This window comes from Myotis yumanensis, unplaced genomic scaffold (assembly GCF_028538775.1).
Source record: "Myotis yumanensis isolate MYYU_CA2020_CCGP unplaced genomic scaffold, mMyoYum1.0.hap1 SCAF_3, whole genome shotgun sequence".
NCBI lineage: Eukaryota > Metazoa > Chordata > Mammalia > Chiroptera > Vespertilionidae > Myotis > Myotis yumanensis.
In genome coordinates, this window is record NW_027223754.1 from 211579195 (window position 1) to 211597026 (window position 17832).

The window sequence follows — 17832 nt, forward strand, 5'->3', positions numbered from 1 at the left end:
TAAAAATGTATTTTTTTAAAACTCAGCAGGAAGGTTAACTTCTAGACAGTGAATGAGCTCAGTGAACGGGTCAGTGTGAACCAGGGAAGGCGCTCACCAAGGCTCACGCCGTCTCGGGTCATTTGGTTGCACCGGCCACTCTGCCCGACCCCCTGGGGCTCCTCCCGTGTGAGGCCCCGAGTCAGGGGGCTTCGTGTAGACACATCAAGAGCTTGTCGCCGCGGATGGCTGTCCACAGCGCTCACCTCCTCCGCAGCAAACCCAGGCGCTGGCGTCACATAAGCCACACGCGGAGCAGTCTGGCTCCGGTGACAGTGGCGCCCGCAGAGCCGAGGTGACGGGACCGCTGTCCCCCGAGAGCGCCCGGACAGGCCTTTGCAAAGACAAATTCCTGCGGGGCGTCCCAGCTGCCAGTTTCCCTCAAAATCAAAGGCAAAAGGAGCGAAACAAACAGCCTTCAGGTTAAAAACCTCGCTCTCTCGCAGCAGCATGACTCTGGGAGATACGTAGCTTCCGGTTTTGTTTTTAATTTAGTGCAAACATTTTAAGACGTGAATACTCTGCAATAAGCTAAATCACACATCGAAGCCATTACTGTCTGCGGAGAGAGCTCCTTTTGTACATTTGAGTCACTCCTTTCAGGCCTAGTGAACTGCACTGCTACTGGGACTTACAGGAAGAAACACACATATCTGCTCGTCACCCCATCTGGGCACATGGCCCCCAAGACCTGTCATTTCCTCCCTCCGAGCCACGGAGCCATCGTGTTGCTGCTTTTGCTCCTGGTTCCTGAAATAGCTCCGCACACGGAGGTGGGAGGGGTGTCTGTCATCCAGGACCAGCTCCTTTCGCTGCAAGGTCTGTGCTAATCAATGACTAGTGGGGGCTCAGAATAGCCTCACACTGGAGGTGGGGGAGCTAGTTGCCAGGGAAACCAACCATGTGATCACGGGGTTGGCACTTTCGGGCCTGCCCCTCCACCTCCAGGAGGGGAGGGCTAGAGGCTGAATCAATCACCAGTGGCCAGTGATGTACCAACCACAGTTACGTAATGAGGCTCCATAAGCATCTCTAACCATGGCACTGGGGAACGGGCCTCGGAGAGCTCCTGGGCGCTGACAGTGGGAGGCCTGGAGCACGGCGCCCCGGGAGGCACGGACGCCGAGCCCCTCCACCCCTCGCCCTGCGCCCCTCTGCCACCTGCCGTTCCTGCGTTGCTTCCTTTGTAACAACCAGTCGTCTAGTCAGCATCTTTTCCCGAGCTCCGGGAGCTCTAACGAATTAACCCAGCCCTCGGAGCGGGCGGGAGCCTACGATGTACCTTCCGTCGGTCAGAAGCACAGGTGACAGCTCCGGGAGCTCTAACGAATTAACCCAGCCCTCGGAGGGGGCGGGAGCCTACGATGTACTGTCCGTCAGTCAGAAGCACAGGTGACAGCCTGTACCTGTGACCGGCATCTGAAGTCCAGGGAGTGGGGGCGGTCCTGTGGGGCGGAGCCCTCAGGTGTGACCTGGCGCCACCTGCAGGCAGGCAGGGTCAGAACGGAAGGAAACCGCAGGACCCAGAACCCCTGGAGGACAGACTTGCTCAGAAGTTCCTGAGTGTGAGAGCAAAGGAGAAATTGGGTTTTTTCTAGGAATAGACTCCTTTACCTTCCAAAGAAACGTCTTTATTTATTTACAGGGCTTAGGAAAGGAAAAAAGCTCTAGAAAAAGGAGATTTCAAAATAGGTCTTTGGTGAGGGCTGGGCGCGGCGAGCACCGGTCCAGGCTGGAGTCTCGCCCTTACCGTGGTCACTTCCAGGTCGTGAGGAAGGATCTCCCCGAGTCTCTCGACCGGAGCCCTCTGGGCCCCAGCGACTGGCCCGAGCGACTTCTCAGCTCGCGCTCGGCCCCGTCCCCCTGCGCCAGCTCCTCATCGTACCTGCGCACCGGGAAGGAGAGACAAAGGCTCCAGGACTCGTCCCACGGCGCCCAGGGAAGCAGCCCGCCCCGCCCCGGGTCTTGGCAGCCCAGAGGCCACGGGGCGTAGGAGTGCAACCTGACTGAGTTGCACAGTGGACAGGCCAGCCTGCAGCTGCCACCGATGGAACTTCCCAAAGGAAACAGGAATGAGGCGTCAGGGGAGTGAAGGAGAGAGGTCTGGAAATGCTTCACACACAGCATCCGGGGGCGGGCATGACTGACACACTTCACACAGGGACAGGGGTGCCCAGCGCCAGGCGTGTGGCAAGAGCTTCGCTAGGATTTATTACACGGAGGCCACACAAATGGTCTTTTCTGCTACGAAATGATCTAACCCACAGCATCACTGATGAGTGACACACTCTGCCCACAGGAGGCAAGTCCACACAGAGCAGGGAATCCCAGCTGGCCTCGGCGCCCCCCGGTCTGAGACACCCAAGGACGAGGCGCCGTCGCCCCCAAACTCACAGAACTTCGTAATTGCCAAGAACCTCCTTCGGGGGGGACTTGTTCCATTTGCAGTCCGGGATCTCGCCGTTGGGGACCGCGATGTTGAGGGTGTCGTTAATCAGGTTATACTTAAGGATCCGGTCGTTGGCGGTGCTGGAGGTGAGAGACGGAGACGCGTTAACCTAGAGAGGGAAGAAGCCATGTCCTTCACTCGAGTCACTTCCTCCTCCGGGACAAGAGCGCACAGTGCAGCAGCAAACGCTGCCACCACGCATCTAGGTCACGCGGTGCCTCAGACTGTTAACTGAAGATAGGAGTATCTTCAGGGCACCCTTAGAGGAAGTATTTTGAGATCTACTTTTGTTATTGCTGTGTTGATACACACCCAAGTGCATTTTCTCCATTGCTTTTCAGAGACAGAGTGGAAAGGGAGAGGGACAGGGGAAGAGAGAGAGAAAGGGAGAGGATGAGAGGGAGGGAGAGAGAAACATCAATGTGAGAGACACATCATGCTACTGCCTCCCTCCCGCATGCATGCCCTTGACAGGTAATCAAACCCGTGACCCCTTGGTGTGCAGGCTGACACTATAACCACTGAGCACACCAGCCAGGGCTGTTCTCTGCTTTGATTAGCTGTTAGATGAAACATAAGTAATATTTAAAGGCAGGGTTAGGACTTTGATCTACAAATCGGTCATCACACAAACAAAACTTTTAAGTCAACAGATATCACGAACACCTCAGTGTCGACCTGTGTGCTGAGCTCTGTCCTAAGTGCCATGAGCCCAGAGCTTTGCTGGGTCCGTGACCCAAATGACCGTGGACAAGTCGCAGCGTGGGGTTAGAGCCAATGGTAATGGTAACGGGCCCCGTTTGGCTAAGAGAGTAATACCTCATAAAGCAACATTCCGACCCAATGAGGAGCCCATCCGACACGTGGGAAGTGAGTCCCACAGGCCCTCAGCACCTCCTCACTCACAGTCGTCATGGCCTTGGAGAGCAGAGGCAGCAGACATGCAAGTTGTTCAGGTGACTCCCAACCGAAATGACCTTGGGTGTGTGTTCACACAACAACAACAAGTAGATCCCAAAATACTTGGTCAGGGCATCGAATGTGCCGTGAAAAGGAGGGTGGGTCTCCAGTGCCCCTGAAACCGCTACTGTCGCACGGCTCTCACTAGGAATGTGCTAGAATTAACATGCTGCTGCGTCAGAAGTGATATTCTCAGTTAGGGTCCCAGCTCATCCAGGAAAGCGTGGCCTCCATTCCAGTTACTCTGTTTAAGACGGGAAGCAAGCCCTGTCGGTGGCTGGTGAGCGTTGTCCTGTACACCCAACGGCTGTGGGTTCAATGCCTGGTCAGGGCACACACCCAGGGTGCAGGTTTGACCCCCAGTCGGGATGCAATGGGAGGCCACGATCGATGTCTCTCTCTCTCTCTCTCCCTCCCCATTCCTCTCTCTAAAATCATAACAAACACATCCTCAGTGAGGTTCCCATCTCTGAACGGGATGCCACCGCTTCCCAAGGGCTTCTGGTCTGTGGGCTCCTTTCCAGAGTGGGAGCGGCGTCCCCCAGGACAGGGCAGGGCCTCCGAGCGTGGACTCGTCCGGAAGCATCCTGGAGCGCGGGGCCATCCCGCACCGAGCTCCTGTCTGTGAGCTGGGCCCCCCGGAGGTGAGAGACCCGGACAGGGCTCACCTCCCACCATCAGCAAATAGACACACCTGGACATCCTGCCCTGTTACACTTACAACCTCATCAGATGCCCTAGTCCTGCCGCCCGGCCTGGGCCGTTAGGCTGGTCAGCGGAGCCTGAGGCTGGGTGAGCGGAGCCTGAGGCTGGGTCAGCGGAGCCTGAGGCTGGGTGAGCGGAGCCTGAGGCTGGGTCAGTGGAGCCTGAGGCTGGGTCAGTGGAGCCTGAGGCTGGGTCAGCGGAGCCAGAGGCTGGGTCAGCGGAGCCTGAGGCTGGGTCAGCGGAGCCGGAGGCTGGGTCAGCGGAACTGGAGGTGGGCAGTGGCTGGGCGGGTGGAGGTGGGGGAGCAGGCTCCCTCCCACCCGCAGTTACCTCGATCAGCCAGGGCTTCAGCTTGTCGTCGATGATGATGTCATAGCCGTAGCACTCGAAGCAGTGCTTGTCATTGTTCATCACCGGCTGCAGAGAGAGACCAGGGTTGAGTGCTGACCTATGAACCAGGAGGTCAGGGTTCGCTTCCCGGTCAGGGCACAGGCCTGGGTTGCGGGCTCCATCCCTACTACGGGGCGTGCAGGAGGCAGCCGATCAATGATTCTCTCGTCATTGATGTTTCTATCTCTACCTCCCTCTCCCTTCCTCTCTGAAAAAAACAACAACAAAAAACAGCAGGCTCCCTTCAGCCCTAAATATCTATGAAACAGCAAAGCAAAAAGCCCGAAAACAAGGAGGTTGCTGAAAATCCCCTCCAAAACCTCAGCTCCTGCCACAACATCCCTTATGGACTCAATGGGCCCAGGAGAGCTGGTGACACCAGGGGACGCGCCAGGCCCTCGGCCACGGCAGGGGCGGCTCCAGGTGCACGTGGGCAGCACCGGCGGGAAGTGCCCCCCCTTCCCGAACCTGCCTCGGCCTCGAGCAGGTAAGTGGGAGGTGAGACCCTAAAAACAGGTGTTTTTAGCAAAGCACAAGCATCACCAGCTCCCAAGCACCTGCAGGGCGGGTCCTCCCCTCCCTCCCCTCCTCCCGGCCCTGCTCACCGCCACGGCCTTCAGCGACTGCACGATGATCCAGTGGATCTCGTCGAACAGCTTGCCGGTCACCTCCTTGCCTCGGGTGCTCTCCAGGTACAGCCGCAGGTTGCTCACCGTCCACTTGCCCCCGTGGATGTGGTTGTAGTCCTCCTGGCCATGGGAAAGGGGCGGAGCCTCGGGCGCTGCTCCCAGAGGAACCGAGTGCCCTCCCTCCCTCCTCCAGGCGGACCTGCCCCTGGGACCTGGGCCTCCTACATGTGCGCACTTTTTAAATACTCAACTCTGGAACATTCTCACAATCAATCATTTATACCTTGTAGTGCATGCTGAGGAAGCCACCCAGACCCCCCGCCCCCTTAAGACCAAGGCGCCTCTCACTCTACCACCAGCCACACCGACCTCCTTTCAGCGCCTACAGTGCTCCTTCCTGCCGCAGGGCCTTGGCACATGCCGTCCCCGCTGCTACAAGGCCCTTTTCCCACCTCCCCCTGGGCCACCCCTGCGCACTCTTCAGGCCTCTGCACAATCCCCTGCAGGGGAGCCTCTCCGACCACAGGCACAAAGGAAACCCCGCCATTCCACGCTCTCCCCTCAGAGCACCCATCTCAGGCTGTGGCTACACGCCCAGCAGTGACGCCATCTGACGACTGTCTCCCCGCAACAGGCCCTCGGCCCCATGAGGAGGGACCAAGGTAGGGACTGCCCAGCACTGAGCCTGGGACCAGCCCAGATGGTGCGCAGTGTGTATTTGCTGAACAAATGAACGGCTGAGCGTGAGTGCTTTCACGTGATCCTCCCAACCCTCTAGCGCAGTGGTTCTCAACCTTCTGGCCCTTTAAATACAGTTCCTCATGTGGTGACCCAACCATAACATTATTTTCATTGCTACTTCATAACTGTAATGTTGCTACTGTTATGAATCATGATGTAAATATCTGATATGCAGGATGGTCTTAGGCGACCCCTGTGAAAGGGTCATTCGACCACCAAAGGGGTCTCGACCCACAGGTGGGGAACCGCTTCTCTAAGGCTAGCATGTCAAACTCCCTGCTGGTGGGCCCACAACCAATATTTCTGCAGCATAGCCAATATAACAGTGTGTAAGAAAACATGAATTTTATCATTGCTCTTGTTCTATTTTATACTATACTTTCCGAAATAAACCTACATTTCTATGAAAATTGAAGCTTGTGTTTTCGGCCCACATAAACTTAAACCTTGTTTATTTGGCCCGTGTTAGCCTTTAAGTTTGACATGCTTGCTCTAAGGCAGCGGTTCTCAACCTGTGGGTCGCGACCCCTTTGGCGGTCGAACGACCCTTTCACAGGGGTCGCCTAAGACCATCCTGCATATCAGATATTTACATGACGATTCATAACAGTAGCAACATTATAGTTATGAAGTAGCAACGAAAATAATGTTATGGTTGGGTCACCACATGAGGAACTGTATTTAAAGGGCCAGAAGGTTGAGAACCACTGCTCTAAGGTAATGTCATCACCTTTACAACTGGAGAAACTGAGGCTGAGAGTCCAACTCACCTGCCTGAGGTCACAGAACTAGAGAGGCAAGGCTCGCACTGGCTTCCTGTGTCCCCTTGTCCCCTCCCCGCCCCAGGCTGATGGCAGCACAGCCACACCAGGAACTTAGGGCTCCCGCGCATGGCCGGTGCCAGGGCATCTTGCTATGGCTCTCATACCCACCCCACCCGCTCCTGCAGAAAAAGGGAAAGGAAGAAACCCACAGCCCTGGCTGGTTTGGCTCAGTGGATAGAGCATCAGCCTGCAGACTCAAGGTTCCTGGGTTCGATTCCAGTCAAGGGCACATGCCCGGATTGCAGGCCCGATCCCTAGTGGGGGGCATGCAGGAAGCAGCCGATCAATAATTCTCTCTCATCACTGATGTTTCTCTCTCTCTCTCCCTCTCCCTTCCTCTCTGAAATTAATAAAAACATATTCAAAAAAAGAGGAACCCACAGAATCACCCCGCTTCCTGCTTCCGTAGGCTCGAGGGAAAAGCCACACTCACCCCGTGCTTCTGGATGGCGACGTTGGTGAGGTGCACAAACATGTTGTCCAGCTCACTGGTGCTGGGCGTGTACTTCACGGTGCAGAAGCGGCAGAAGCCGAGCTTGTACCTGAGGGGGCTCAGATCAGTCAGTACCCGGAGGAGAAGCACAGAAACCCAGCCCTGCGCTCTCTACACGGAGCTGTGGGGCTTGTTGTTTTAACGTCTAAGCACCGTGTGTTTTTAATGCTTCGTTTTTATAACAGCTTTATCGACATGTAACTCGTATGTACATGTACCTCACCCACCTAAAGAACTCGATTCCAGGGGTTTGGGCGAACTCAGAGTGTGCGACCATCACCGCAATCCATTCTACAACATCCGCATCGCCCCAAAAGGAAACCCCGTGACCACTGGCAGTCGCTCCCCATCCCCAGCGCTGGGCCAACACCCGTCTACGTTCTGTCTAAAGACCTGCCCGCTCTGGGCATTTCACGTAAACAGAATGATTCAACGCGTGGCCTTCTGCGCCTGGCTTCTCGCCCCGAGCGCGTCTGTGAGGTTAAAAGAGCTGCTTTTTATCTGTAAGCCTCGCGTGTCATCACTGCACTCAATGCTCAGCCCGCACCCGGCGGTGGGCACCGGTGCGCCTCACCAACCTCACCTTGGCGCCAGGGAGCGCGCCCTCACGGCACCGCCCTGAGAAAGGAAATGGGCCCGGCGCTTACATGTAGCAGCGCAGCGGGCGGTAGGTAGACACCAGGACGTACAGGCGCAGGTCGAACTTCCTGCCGCCGATCAGCAGCGGGTTGCTGATGTAGAGGGAGATCACGTAGGCTTCCTTCGTGGACTGAGACACAAACCTAAACGTGGCGGAGGAAGCCGGAATTAGACGGCAAAGGCCACAGGCGCGTTCGGTCGGCGGGTAACCAGCGCCCGCCTCTCCTTCAGTGAGAAAACAGGGGAGACGCTGTCCATGAGGAGCCCCGGGCCGGGCCCAGCCCCAGGGGCGGCGGCAGCTGCTGGGAACCCCAGGGCAGGGCTCCTGGGGCTGACCCTCGCGGGGCTAGCGACGTGTCATCAAATCTAAGCGCCCGTCCTGGGATCTCCCGTGGGACAGGCTCACAGCGACAGCAGTTGAGGGCCTCCCGGAGGCAGAGAGCCTGGGATGAAATGCCCTGGAATCAGTTCCAAGGAGACCCCCTCCAGGGAGGAGGCTGGGCCTGACCTAATGCGACCCGTCCCACCACGGCGCTCAGGGGCAGATCAGCCGCGTCCCTGCCCACCCGCCCTGCGAGGCGAGGCCAGGCCATCGGTTCCCAGTTCACCGGGGTGAGGAGTCTAAGGGTCTACAGGACAGCAGGTGTCAGTGAGTCAGTCCTGGGTCTTCAGCAGACACTTTGCTGTCTCAGAAACACTGTGACTGGCCCGGCCGGCATGGCTCAGTGGTTGAGCATCGACCTATGAACCAGGAGGTCAGGGTTCGATTCCCAGTCAGGGCACATGCCCGGTTGTGGGCTCGATCTCCAGTGTGGGGCGTGCAGGAGGCAGCCCATCAATGATTCTCTCTCATCATGGATGTTTCTCTCTCTCTCTCCCTTCCTCTCTGAAATCAATACAAATATATATTTTTAAAAAACACAAACACTGTGACTGGACGGGTCTCCCACCAACTTCGGGAACACAGGCTCCTGCTCTGTGCCTCCCACTGGGGTCACACCGTTTCCCTCTGCACCTCCCCTCGGGGGGAGCCCCCGGGACAGATCTGCACTCCTGCGGAAGCCAGCCCGGGGCCGACAGACGGACTCGGGGCGCTGCGGCGAGGCGGCCCGCGGCGCGGGTCCCCCACTCACGAGGACGTCTTGCTGTCCCGGGACCACTTTTTGATCTGCGAGAGCTTGTTGATGAGGAAGATGCCCTTGCCCTGGGCTTTGCCGCACGGCTTCATGATCCACGTGCTGGACGGGCTCTTCCGGAACTCCTCCACGAACAGGTTGTAGTCGGCGGGCAGCATGTAGGTGACCGGGACGAAGTCTGAAAGGGAAAGGAGAGGGGACCCGTGAGCCAGCCCGCAGTGGCCGCGAACAGAAAATACTGCCACTGCCTTTCCAGGGCCTGTGTCCCACCCCCGACCCCACCCAACCCAGCGTCTGGCAGAGCAAGGACTCCTGCGGTCCAGGGCTGCACAATGATAACTCAGTTACTACCTGTGTGCTAAGCACATTACAAGTCTGTACCATCGACTCACCACAGCACTGTGAGCTAGGGACTCGCAGCGTTCCCATTTATCAGATGAGGAAACTGAGGCCCGGAGAGCTCACTTACATGATTGCGCCCAGGAGTGTGAAGGGATTCTGAAACTATCCGACAGTCCAGCCTTTTTTTTTTTTTTTTTTAAATATATTTTATTGATTTTTCACAGAGAGGAAGGGAGAGGGATAGAGAGTTAGAAACATCGATGAGAGAGAAACATCGATGAGCTGCCTCCTGCACACTCCCCACTGGGGATGTGCCTGCAACCAAGGTACATGCCCTTGACCGGAATCAAACCTGGGACCCTTCAGTCTGCAGACCGACACTCTATCCACTGAGCCAAACTGGTCAGGACAGCGACAGTCCAGCTTTAACACCAGACAGGACAGGGGTGCGTGCGCTCCCTGGGTGTCGCTAGATGCAGCATTTGCAGCTCAGGAAGTGGTCACACATGCTGAGCACCGCAGACATTCTCTCCCTCACAGGAAGCACACTCCCCAGGCCTCAGTCAGATTCCGAAACTGAGCCCCACCCCCACCTCTAGAGGCACTGGATCCAAAGAGGCGCCCAGCGCAACCTGCACCCACACATTCACCCGTCGAAGCCAGCAGGTGTCACCTCGATGCCTTGTGCAGCTGACGTTAAAAAACTCAACTGTTTACATTTGAAACCCGGCAGTGAGAAGGCACACACCCAGGTAGAGGTATTTCCCGTTCTCGTCCTTCTCCGCCAGGGGACTCCCCTCCTTCTCCAGCTCTTTCCGGTACCGTTTAATGTTCTTCACCATCAGGTCCTTCCGGGTCAGCTCGTAGTGGTTGGGAAAGTGGTTGACTATCTGATCGTCTGAGAGCCGATAGCCCGTTTCCACACTGAAGACGTTTCGGATGGTCTGCACGCTCATCCTAAAGGGGAAGCACAGAGGCACTCGCAGGACAGAAGCTCAGGTTTGTCCACGCGGGGGTGGTCTCATTAAGGCCCGGGAACTCCCCGGAGCCCTCACCCACCCCCACCCAGCACCCACGGCCCACGGCGGCACAGGAAACGTGTCCAGTGACCGGCTATGGCATGCACTGTTTGAGGCAGGAGCTGTTTTGACTATACCCTGAACAGTTTCATTCTCTGCACACAGTAGGTGCTCAATAAATGTTTATCAATTAATGATAACGCCGATTATCGACAACAATCTAATGACAAACAGACTCTCCCAGGCTCTGTAGTCAGGAGAGTCATTTACACAATATTTGCACCCAAAGTCGGGAAGGACAGGGAGCCCTTAAACCCAAACCCCAGGGGTTACTCAAGGCCGAGTCAGCACGAACCCGGGCTGCCCGCCATGAAGTGAGGAGGAGGAGAGAGAAGAGGAGGGAGAGGAGGAGGCCAGTGCCCTGCCACCCCTCTGTGCCCTCACCAGCCCCAGGCAGGGAAAGGGCAGGAAGGACGGGAGGGCTGGCACCCACAAGGGAACCAGAGTCACAGAAAGGCAGCTGGTGGCCTCTTGCTGTGTGGTCCCTGCCCTGCCCCCACCCCAGGGCACTAACCTAAGAGGGGGTCTGGAGCACCCAAGATCATTAGAATAAGGAGATTTTTTTTTTACTTTGTATTATGGTAACAGTCAACCATACATGAAAGTCGAGAGAAACGTGTAACAGATTCCCATGACCAGCCCACAGCTGTCACCACCCAGTCAGCCTTGTTTCGTCTGCGCCCCGCCCACTCCCCACACACGCGCCTGCTGTTTTGTTTTCTTAATTTATTTTTTAATTATATTTGACAGCACTGGCTTGTTCTGCAGCAATTCCCAGACATCATATCATTTCATCCAAAATGCTCCTGCAGGAACCTCTAGCAGCTAAGGACTCCTTTTTCCGATACACGACATCCTCTGTTATACTGTTACCACAACTGAAAAAAGCAGCAGGAATTCCTGAATATCATCAAATATCATCAAACCAGCGTCCCAACTTCCCTAATTGTCTGATATATTTTTACAGCTCATGCAAATAAGGGTCGGGCCTTCTGATTGGTTGTTCTCCCTCTCAGGTCTCTCTCTCTTTTTTTAATTGATTTTAGAGAGAGGGGGAGAGGGGGAGAGAGAGAGAGAGAGAGAGAAAAACATGGATGTGAGGAACATTGATTGGCTGCCTCCTACAAGGCCCTCACGGGGATCGAGCCCAAAACCTGGGTATGTGCCCTGACCGGGAACTGAACCGGCAACCCTTCAGTGTGTGGGGCGATGCTCAACCACCGGAGCCCCACCTGAGAGGGGCAGGGAGCACAGCACGGCACAGGTGCGGAAGCAAGAATGACAGGGGAAAGCGTGCCGCCCACCGCATGGGTGGAGGAACAAGAAGGGAAGTGGCTAAACAGAGGCTGTAACATCTCTCGAGGCAGCGGCAGGGAGAGTGAGTCTGGAGGAGGGGGATGTGGGGGGTACAGAAGCCCCCAGAGACACCGGTGAGCCCGCCTGCCCGAGACTCGCGGGGAGCTGGGCCCAGGTCTGCAGAGGGTCGATGACAGAGGCCACGGCCGACTCCATGTAACCCCGCCAGAGGGGGGCTGTCCCGAGCAGGGAGCTGTCCCCACTGAGGGCGGGAGCAGACCTGGACCGTGGGGGGCCGGGACCTCAGCCCGAGGAAGGCGGTGGAGGAGGAGAGTCCAGGACAAAGCCCAGGCCCCTGGTTGGGCGGAGCACCGTCCAGGAGGCGATGCCAAATCCTGAGACTAACTCACCTTCGGGGGTGGGGCTGGGATTGTCATCTAGGCCACCTAGCGCCCTCTCGCCATCCGAGAGGGAAGCAAATAGAAGCACGGAACCGCTCCCACAGGGCCCTCCTGTGACCCCCAACCCCACCCTTGGGTGCTGGGCAGTAAGGGCGCTGACTCCCTGGGTGCTGGGCAGCAAGGTGCTGACTGTGAGAAACTACCCAGAGGGGGGAGGGCTCTGGTTTTTCACCCCAATCCCCCCGGTGGGGACCACACCCTGCTGCCTGGTAAAGGGGACTGCGCGCCCTGAAGCGCCGCGGAAAGAAGCGGGAGGAGGCACGGGACGGCAGACAGCTGCGCCGGGACCCGGTCCTCGCCGGCTGCGATCTGGACCCGAATCCGTAACTGACCAATGGGCTTCGGAGACCCAGCGGCCCTGCTTCATACTCACCAGTAAAAGTTCCAGTCCTCGCTCTCCGTCACCTGGACCCATCCTCTCTTTTCAAAATTATTGATCAGCACTGACTTCTCGATGTCAGTGACCCACTTCACTCTTCCGGCCATCATCCTGCATGAGAGCAAGGCTCAGGCTGGGAGACGCCCACAGCTCCCGTCGCCCGGGGGAACCCGAACATCCCCGGACCCTGGACGCCCCCAAGTTCAGTCCCCGCAGCTGTGGTCTCAGCCAGGGGCCTGCAGTGTCCGGGGACACCGGGCAGTATCTGGAGGCATTTTGTTTGTCACAACTGGGGGTGGGAATGCTTCTGGCACCTAGTGAGAGAGGCCAGGGCCGCTGCCCGACACCCCACAACGTACAGGACGGCCCCCCACAACCAACCACCCAGCTCAAATGTCAACTGTTGCCAAAGCTGAGAAATCCCGGTGGAGTAGGAAATAAAGGCAGCCATTAGCCATCAACAAATGTTCAACTGCAATTGCAACAGGGTCTCAGGTGACGCCCCCTCTCCCCCCACCAGGCAGCACCCACACCACAACCACCCTGCCGGCCGCACAACTCGTTCTCCTACTTTCAACCAATCTCCCTAGCGGGCTCGCTCCAGCCACTGCCGCCCACCAGGGGACAACGCAGAAGGGAGGGCAGCAACGGAAAACCACCAAGGCGCGTGTTGTGCTTCACGGAGCAGGAAATGGCCCTCCGAGAAGGTGGGGATTTCTTTCCGGGCCCCTGCTCCCTCGATCGTGACAAACGGTCACTCGAGGAGAACGCCTGAGGCTGGACTTACCATCGGAACTATGGAGCCAACACGGACGTCCAATTTCTCGCCACTTTCACTGACTCTCCCCGAGGGTTCTGGCCTAAAATACAATGAATACACAGGTGAGGTTACACAGCACAAGACCCAGGGACACCCTGACTGTTATGAACGTAGAGAACTGGCTAAGCCGAGGGCCCAGTGGGAAGTCTTGTGTTAACAAGTGCACCAGAGGGCTACCCGCAGCATTCCTATTGCCCGGTTGTTTAATCCGGCGCCAACTCAAAGCACCGCCCAGGGACCTGCAGCAGGGGCATCGCTTGTTAGAAATGCAAATTCTTGATGCCCCGCCACCCCATGATGCGCTGGGTCAGACTTTTGGGAATGGGACCCAGCATGTGTCTTAAGCTCTCAGGAGATTCTTACGCATGCTGAGTCCCTTGTTTGAAAGGAACGGGTCTAGCCCTAGCCGGTTTGGCTCAGTGGATAGAGCACTGGCCTGCAGACTAAAGGGTCCCGGGTTCGATTCTGGTCAAGGGCATATGCCCAAGTTGCAAGCTCAATCTCCGGTACAATCCCTAGTAGAGGGTGTGCAGGAGGCAGCCGATCAAGGATTCTCTCTCATCATTGATGTTTCTATCTCTCTCTCTCTCCCCCTCTCTGAAATCAATAAAAATATATATATATTTTAAAAAAGGAACAGGTCTAGTTCATGTATTTGGTTCCTGTCTTCAACAGGAATGTGGTCCCACTTTTATCTCTTGCTGAATCTCCAGCCCGCCAGAGAAGTGTCTAGTAAAAGCACACAATCAATATTCAATGAATTAACAAAAATAAAGATGTGAATTCCCGGCACACACCATCAGGTAAGAGCTGCCTGTGCCAAGCAGTGAATTGGGCACGGCCTGGCCCTGCAGGGGAGAGAAACTTGCACACGATCACCCAGGACATGCCATAGCTTTGCCAGCATGTGTAGTCGGGGCCGAGAGGTTAGCTGATCTCCGCTGAGCAAGGGAACAGCTCGGGGATCATCCACGCCTACAGCCCCAGGAGGACAGAACTCTGCCAAGAGGCCTAACATCCTGGAGTTATGATGACTCTCAGGCAAAAGCCAGGACAGCCTTTCAGGAGACAGCAAGCAGGGCAGTCCCGTCTCACTCATCTGGTCCAGCCTTCTAAAACCAGAGCCCGGCCCGCATCCCACTGCCCGACTATCGCTGACTTCCCTGACTTCCCGTCAAGTCCCAGCTGGGCCAGGACTCTAGGGCATCTGGATTTGTTTCCAGCTGGCCTTCTTTGACAAGGAAAAAGCGCCATCTTTACTTACTATTTTAAAAATGTTTTTATTGATTTTAGAGAAAGAGGAAGGGGGAGAGAGAGAGACACATACATGGATTGGTTGCCTCCTGTAGGAACCCTGACCCAGGATCAACACCCCCCTCCACCCCGACCCCCCACCCCCAAACTGAACATGTGCCCTGACCAGGAATCTAATTAGCAACCTTTGGGTGCACGGGAGGACACTCTAACCCAGCCGTGGGCAAACTACGGCCCACGGGCCGGATCCGGCCCGTTTGAAATGAATAAAACTAAAAAAAAAAAAAGACCGTACCCTTTTATGTAATGATGTTTACTTTGAATTTATATTAGTTCACACAAACACTCCATCCATGCTTTTGTTCCGGCCCTCCGGTCCAGTTTAAGAACCCACTGTGGCCCTCGAGTCAAAAAGTTTGCCCACGGCTGCTCTAACCCAATGAGCCACACCAGCAAGGGCCAAAAGCGCCGTCTTTAAAGAAGGTAATAAACAACGTAAATGACTTCACATCAGTGCATCCGATGGCAGCTGCATTGCCACCGGGAGGCAGTGCCATGCTCCACGAAACTGTTGGCTGTGCCTGTGATTCTTTGAGTGCAGAGCAGGCTGAGGGTTTGCGCTACCACAGCCTCGCACTGAAATGTGCTCTTTCCCGAACAAAGAACCGCTTTGCAAACCGTAAACGGCTTACAACGACACGATACTTCTACGTCTAGGATGGATCCCCAGTGATGACCCAGCTACTCCATGAGGTGGACGACTCGCTCTGCCCACACCCACGCTAAGTGGTAGGGGAACCCGGAGGGGAGGTGCCTAGGTCCAGACCCCAGAGAGAGGTGAGCAGAGCGGGGAAGCCCAGGCTCCCGCCTGCCGCGCAGAGCCCTCGCCGCAGGTGCACGGCGCGCAGCAAGATGCCAACTGAAACAATACAGATGGCAGCAGCAAGAGCCGAGGCACAATGAAACGCTGCGAAAGCAATCTTAAGAGAAATGCAATCACAAGGGTCCAGCGGCACAGGGTAAGGAGGAGGGAGGGGCACAGCAGCCAGAGCATTCTCCCAGGAGGGCGCGGCCCGCCCAGCACCAGCCGAGCATCACCCTAACGGCGGAGAGGACCCGGGCGCCCACACTCGCTCGCGCATGCGCACTCACCCACTCACGCACAGCCACACCCTCGGTCCTGGGAGGCGGCAGCCCGCGCGGGGCCTCACCTGTGGGCGCAGAGCGCGGGGCAGCACCGAGGAGCGCGGAGCAGGGTGGCCCCGCACCGCGCCCAGCCCCGCTCCTGCGCTGGCAAGAGGACACCGCCCGCCGCCCCGCGGATCGAGCCGCCGCCCACTACTTCCGGGGCGGCGCCCTGGCAACCGAAGACGCTACCACCGGCGCTACAACGGCTTCCGGGGTCAGATTTTCCCCGTGGGTCTCTGAGCCTCGGGCTGAGAGCTGGGGAAAAGCCAGCCGTTTAGCCTCCACCCCCACCCCCACCCCCCTATTCCCCCATTCCCCCCCACCCCGAGCCTTTTAACCTTCAGGGCCCAGAAATGAGGCTGAGAAAGGTGTGGGCGCGGGACCGAGCCTGACAGCGCGAGGCAGAGCGGCGTGACGGTTGTGGCACTGAGGCCAGTCCGCTCTTACCCCTCCGCTGCTCAGCTTCTGTATCCGCAAAATTGGGACAGCGTAGCGCCTACCTGGTAGACTTTGTTATAAGGATACTATGACAAGTTGAATGCTGCACATAGTAATCCATAAATGGCATACTCAGCCATGACCCGGCAGCTCAATTGATTAGAGCGTCCTCCCCATTCGTCAAGGTTGCGGGTTCGATCCCGGTCAAGGCACATATGAGAAGCAACCAATGAATGCAGAAATAAGTGCAACAACACATTGATGTTTCTCTCGCTTCTTCTCTCCAAAATCAATACATTTTAAAAAATATATTTCTTTATTGATTTCAGAGAGGAAGGGAGAGGGAGAGAGAAACATCAATGATGAGAGAGAATCATTGATCGACTGCCTCCTGCACGCCCCCTACTGGGGATCGAGCCCGCAACACGGGCATGTGCTGTTGGTGGAAATTGAACCTGGGACCCTTCAGTCCGCAGGCCAACGCTCTATCCACTGAGTCAAACTGGGAAGGGCTAAAATCAATAAATTTTTTAAAATTTAAATAACTGGCCCACTCAAAGGTCAGCTCATTTGTGGAGTGTTCCCTTGAGTGTGGGATAGGTCTAGTTCTTCAAACTATATATTTTAAAATTCTCTCTGTAAGGAAGAAGCAGCCTGGTTTAGTGAGAAGAAAAACTGAAGCCAGACCTGGGTTGAATCCTTATTGGGGCATTTAGGCTGAAGCCATGTGTTTTAGTCTGTTCCGGCTGCTATAACAACAAACACTAGAGGTGGGGTACCTTCTAAACACCACAAATTAATTTTTCACAATTCTGGCACCGGCAGATTGGTCTCTGGTGAGGGCCTGCTTCCTGGTCATAATGATTGGTTATCTTACTTTGTCCCCCCATGGCAGAAGGAGTCAGGGTGCTCCTTTGAGGTCTCTTTTATTAGGGCACTAATCCCATTTATGAGAGCTCCACCCTCATGACCTATTCACCTTCCAAAGGCCCCACCTCCTGATACTGAAAGGGCGAGGGCTAGGCCCTCCACCTTGCCCCAGGGTAAAGGCTACACCCTCCATCTTGCCCCAGGGTAAGGGCTACTTCCTCCATCTTACCTTGGCCACGTGCTTGGCAAGAAGGTTCTTCCCGGAAGTCTAAGACTCTGCTAGCCACACCCAGGAACAAGACATCGACTTGCGCCTGGCCAATCGGCAGAGCACAGTCCTTTCTCCTCCCCTTACTCCAACCCCGCCTTTAAAACCCGTCTCTAGGCGGGGTTCTGTCTCTCGGCCACTTGGTTTGCCGTTGTGTCAGTGAGTCTGGTGGAGGGGAGCTCAAGCTAGCTTGAAATACAGATTCTTATGCTTTTGCATCGGATTGGCTGGCTCCCTGATGTGGTTTCTTGGGAATCTTGAAATCTGGGCATAACAATACCACCACATTGGGGATTAGAATTCCAGCACATGACTTGGAGGGGACATAAACATACCACTCATTGTGCTATGAGAGTAGTTCATGAAAGAGAGAGTTGACACTCAACCAAAAATATTGAAGACCCACAACATTCACGAAAGGCACAAAAACCA

At 56.1% G+C, this 17832-nt stretch overlaps 1 protein-coding gene across 2 annotated transcripts; it reads right to left on the bottom strand.

Moving 5' to 3' along the window:
* Window positions 1-1663: 1663 nt before the first annotated feature.
* TTLL1 (TTL family tubulin polyglutamylase complex subunit L1) lies at window positions 1664-15955 on the bottom strand. 2 transcript variants are annotated; one of them, XM_070408015.1, is made up of 11 exons: window positions 15848-15955; window positions 13350-13422; window positions 12557-12673; window positions 10096-10304; window positions 9003-9183; window positions 7878-8012; window positions 7171-7279; window positions 5149-5292; window positions 4484-4570; window positions 2434-2597; window positions 1664-1924 (listed from the first exon to the last, which is right to left on the bottom strand). In XM_070408015.1, exons 3-11 carry the CDS (start codon window positions 12670-12672, stop codon window positions 1795-1797), a joined length of 1275 nt encoding a protein of 424 aa, XP_070264116.1. In that variant the 5' UTR covers window position 12673; window positions 13350-13422; window positions 15848-15955; the 3' UTR covers window positions 1664-1794. The 2 variants fall into 2 exon arrangements, with proteins under 2 accessions (XP_070264116.1, XP_070264115.1); XM_070408014.1 differs by having other exon boundaries at window positions 15789-15954.
* Window positions 15956-17832: the final 1877 nt, after the last annotated feature.